At 52.7% G+C, this 3,807-nt stretch overlaps 2 protein-coding genes across 4 annotated transcripts in view; both read left to right on the top strand.

Moving 5' to 3' along the window:
• The window catches only part of sfmbt2 (Scm like with four mbt domains 2), an 11,819-nt gene extending 10,875 nt beyond the window's left edge, over positions 1 to 944 (top strand). Inside the window, exons 19-21 of one of the 2 annotated variants that reach the window (XM_019897581.1) lie at positions 1 to 118; positions 211 to 329; positions 413 to 944. In XM_019897581.1, coding sequence (XP_019753140.1) covers positions 1 to 118; positions 211 to 329; positions 413 to 553 — 378 coding nt within the window. In that variant the 3' untranslated portion in view covers positions 554 to 944. The remainder of the gene's footprint in view (positions 119 to 210; positions 330 to 412) is intronic. The other variant, XM_019897582.1, reaches the window with a different exon arrangement.
• Positions 945 to 1,181: 237 nt separating this feature from the next.
• prkcq (protein kinase C, theta) overlaps positions 1,182 to 3,807 on the top strand; it is an 8,329-nt gene continuing 5,703 nt past the window's right edge. The window contains exons 1-3 of one of the 2 annotated variants that reach the window (XM_019897583.1): positions 1,182 to 1,257; positions 2,253 to 2,354; positions 3,638 to 3,774. In XM_019897583.1, the coding sequence (XP_019753142.1) occupies positions 1,231 to 1,257; positions 2,253 to 2,354; positions 3,638 to 3,774 (266 nt within the window). In that variant the 5' untranslated portion in view covers positions 1,182 to 1,230. Of the gene's footprint in view, positions 1,258 to 2,252; positions 2,355 to 3,637; positions 3,779 to 3,807 lie in introns of those variants that run through there. The other variant, XM_019897584.1, reaches the window with a different exon arrangement.

Genomic DNA, 3,807 nt, shown 5'->3' with positions numbered 1-3,807 from the left:
GCCGCCGCGTCGCGCAAGGCCGAGGCCGCCGGCGGTCAGGAGGCGCCGGACGCCAGGCGGAGGTCTACGCGTCAGCGCCTCGGCAAGCACCGAGCGCCCAAAGACGACGACGCGCAGGTGAGAGACGGCTGCGCCGGAGGGATTTTGGGGAATGGAGAGAGGGTCCCAAAAGCCTCGTCAATCAATGAATGAATACGACGTGTGGCGTACAGGAGGAGGAGGAGCCTCTCGTTCTGGACAAAAACCCTCTGGAGTGGAGCGTGCAGGAAGTGGTCCAGTTCATCACCAGCACCGACTGCGCGTCGTCGGCCAGCATTTTCCAGGAGCAGGTGAGCCGAAGCGGCCGAGAGCGCCGTCGCCGCCCGCCCCGGGGGGGGGAGCCTCGCCCATTGTTTTGCTGCCGGTGCCGCAGGACATCGACGGCCAGGCCATGCTGCTGCTGACGCTGCCCACCGTGCAGGAGTGCATGGACCTGAAGCTCGGGCCCGCCATCAAGCTGTGCCACCACATTGAGCGCGTCAAGGTGGCTTTCTACAGACAGTACGCCAACTGAGCCCGCTTTTTTTCGGGAACTCTTCCCAAAGCTGTGAGAGAAGCTTCCAAAACGTGCCGGAAAGGCCGTTTTTTTTTTTTGTTGAGGAATTCAGTTTTCATTTCCTGGTCGAGGAGCACTTGGGCGTTGAATTGAAACGCAATGCGGCCCATTCGTTGATATATTTGGAGTATTTATTGCCGTGCTCACTTTATGAGGCTTTATTTACTGTTCTCCGGGAAGTTTTTAATTTATTGCACAAACTTTACGCATTCCCAAGTGTCGCTCCTTTCGTTGGCTGCGTTAACTCCGAACCGACCGACTGCTGTTTTTGTGTGTTCATCTTCTATGCAAATGTCTTGTTTGCTGAGGTTTTGGTCAGCGAGGAATTAAAAATTTCTATTCATTTGTATCACCTTTGTCCTGTTTTGTTGCCACGACAACAGTGCTTTTTTTATTTTGTTTTTCTCTCGCTGTCCTCATGAAGCCTCAAAAAACGGATCAAGTGAGGCGGACGCTTTGAGAATATTTTGAGCGCTCAAGTATTGACCAGAACAAAAATCCACCACGTGTTCAGCGGCCGTATTAATTAGCGGGGATTAGCTTCCGGTTTGACGAACCAACCCTTTTGTTTCCGCTCAATCAAGATTTGTCAGCCGGCGAAACCCGAGAGACGAGCATTTTCACACGAAGACCACATGGCGGAAGTGAAAAGGCTTTTAAAGGTAAGCGCGAGCGTTCGTCTTATTGCGTTAGCGTGTTGCTCGCGTGCAAACTTGACTCGGTGGAAAGTTGAGACGCTCTTAAAAGACAACGCTGTTCTCAAAAGTAGCCTTGAACGGCACTGAATTGGAAATGTCTCGATTTGAAAACACCAGCTGCAGCGTTGCACTCCGATGCCTGATGTTGAACGCGAGGCCGTGGAATTAGCACGCTCTACTTGTGCGCGAACGTGCACTCGTTGCAGCACAATTGTGTGCCTCATCACACTTTTGCTGCTCTTTTGCATGCGTAGTTTCATAATATGAACAACTACAAGAATAATCTGCGTGAAATTCAGCGTAGCCTGGAGGGAATTGTGGTCTCGTAGCATCTGGTTGGCTACTGGACTGGTTTCCATCTGTTAAAAAAAAAAAAACAGCTTCGGACAAAAGATTTTCCAATCATGTGTAATCCCCTGAACAGGAAATGGCACTTTCTCTGCAGTGAAACAACACGTACTGTCTAAAAATATTGAGTTACGGAGATGAGTGGAAAACAAAAAGGGGAGGGGAAAGGAAGTCAAAATAAACGACAGTGTGTCACTTGACAGGCACAACTGGGTTTCCTGCCTCGATGTTTTAATCTTGACATTTGAAATCTTATTGCTGCATAATATAAATACATACACACGCACACACTAAAAGGTCATTGGGTGAGAAATGGCGCCATCTTGTGGACAAAACTATCAGAGCGTCTAGGTTCATCAACGGGGGACAAAAACACAAAACAGTCCGGCTTCCGGTACTTAAGGCGCACAATGACACTTTGTTGTCGAATGGCTTGTTTCTAAAAATTGACACCGAAAGCAAAAAATGAAAAAAAGATGAGGAAATGATATAGTACGTTTAAGTGTAGATTGTTGCAATTTGTAGGACCAACTCATAAGTTTGAAAATTGAAGCTCCATTTTGTGACGCAAGTGTCAAAAATTCCCCATGAGCGCACGCATGTCTTCCCAGGCTCTTGAACGCGCCGCAGTGGCGCGCGCAGCGGTCGCTGTGCTGAAAAGTCCCGCCGCTCGCTGTCAGACTCGTCGCAAACCCTCTTGTCGTCTTCTCTCGGTGAGTTTGGACATTTATCTCCATTTTCAGATCTCGATTTGTCTTTTGGTGCGCTCATTTGATTCTTTCAAGCCAACGTTCGGGCATAGTGACGCTTTGGACTAAGGCCGAGTTCGTAGCAGGGATGATGAGTACGTACTCCGTATTGCAGGTGCACCCTCTTGAGACTGACTCTCGTAGGAGTGACTACGAGTGACTTTTTCATTCATGTCGCTCGCTTTGGTGTCTTTGAGCCCAAGTCCCCCTTGAGTTGAAGGCTTCCCCACCCACAGCGAAGCACCCCGCCTTTCCTCTCAACTTCAAAAAGCTGCGGCGCTTTCATGATCAGGAAAGCAAAGGTCTCCGGCAGCTGGCCCGCTGGCACTCGACCTTGGCGTGCGGAGCCCCCGCGGGTGGGCGCGCCGTTGAACCACCCGCATAAAATATCACCTGGCGCATTCCAGGCCCATTTAGCGGCGATTTGGAGCGGCCTCGATTGGAACCGGAGGCGGCTCACGGGCGCCCGCTTGAATGGCACGCGACAGTGGAGAGGAAGTGAGATAGCTTGCGAGGCGACAGGAAGTTGCGAGTCTTGCGGGGGGGGGCGTTGAACGTCGAGCAAAGTCGGTCTTGTTGTGAAGGCGGCCCGCTTCCTGGATGATCGCTCATTATCCCCTTCGACCTCTCGCCTCGCCGCGGCGTCTCGCTCGCCTTTTCTGCTGTGAAGGTTTGGGCCCTCCCTGTAAATTTGCCCCCATCCGAGGTAGGATTACAGCTCCTAAATCTTCATTCAAAATTTCAGCAAGAGACTGGGGGGGACAATTGTCGGCTTCTAACTTTGTCGGGGCGAAGCTGGAGGCATCCGTGGTTGAATTGGGTGTGCAAGAACACCTTTACAACGTCGTCGAGCGGTGACGCCGAGCCCCCCTTTTGGCAGCGCCGCGGCCACGGAAACCGGGACGTCGTCTTCCACGCTTGCCTTCCTGAAGGCGTCCCAATACTTGCGCCCATGCACATGAATGTCGCCGATGGGCGTTTAGGATTTCAGCTCTATTCATAGTGCCGCACGCAGGCCTCAAATATCCGCGAGCCTCACGTGTGACGAGACGTGGCTCTGCGGACAGCTGCCATCAAGGAGAGAAAGAAAGCCGCTCGATTCTGCCGGCAGAGCAGGAACGTGTGAACGCTTCTAGAGGGATTCAAACAATTTAATGAATAATTCAGCCGTGCGCTCATGAAGGTTGTGCTGGTTCCGCGTCACATGTCTGCTGTGATGTCACATGTCCTTTCTCTTCCTCCCGTAGGTCCCCTGGAGACCACCCACCCCCCCCAGCCCCAACCCCATTCTCGCCTCCTGCTCCTCCTCCTCCGCCACAACCCGTCTCGTTCGCAGGGACGAGGTCGGCTCGTCGTCCGTGGAGGAAAGCCGACGGGAAGATCCCCCCGCCCCCCGGCCGGCCGCCACGTCGCCCTT

Source organism: Hippocampus comes, unplaced genomic scaffold (genome assembly GCF_001891065.2).
Source record: "Hippocampus comes isolate QL1 unplaced genomic scaffold, H_comes_QL1_v1.1 scaffold81, whole genome shotgun sequence".
NCBI lineage: Eukaryota > Metazoa > Chordata > Actinopteri > Syngnathiformes > Syngnathidae > Hippocampus > Hippocampus comes.
This window is presented reverse-complemented; position numbering and strand designations above follow the sequence as displayed.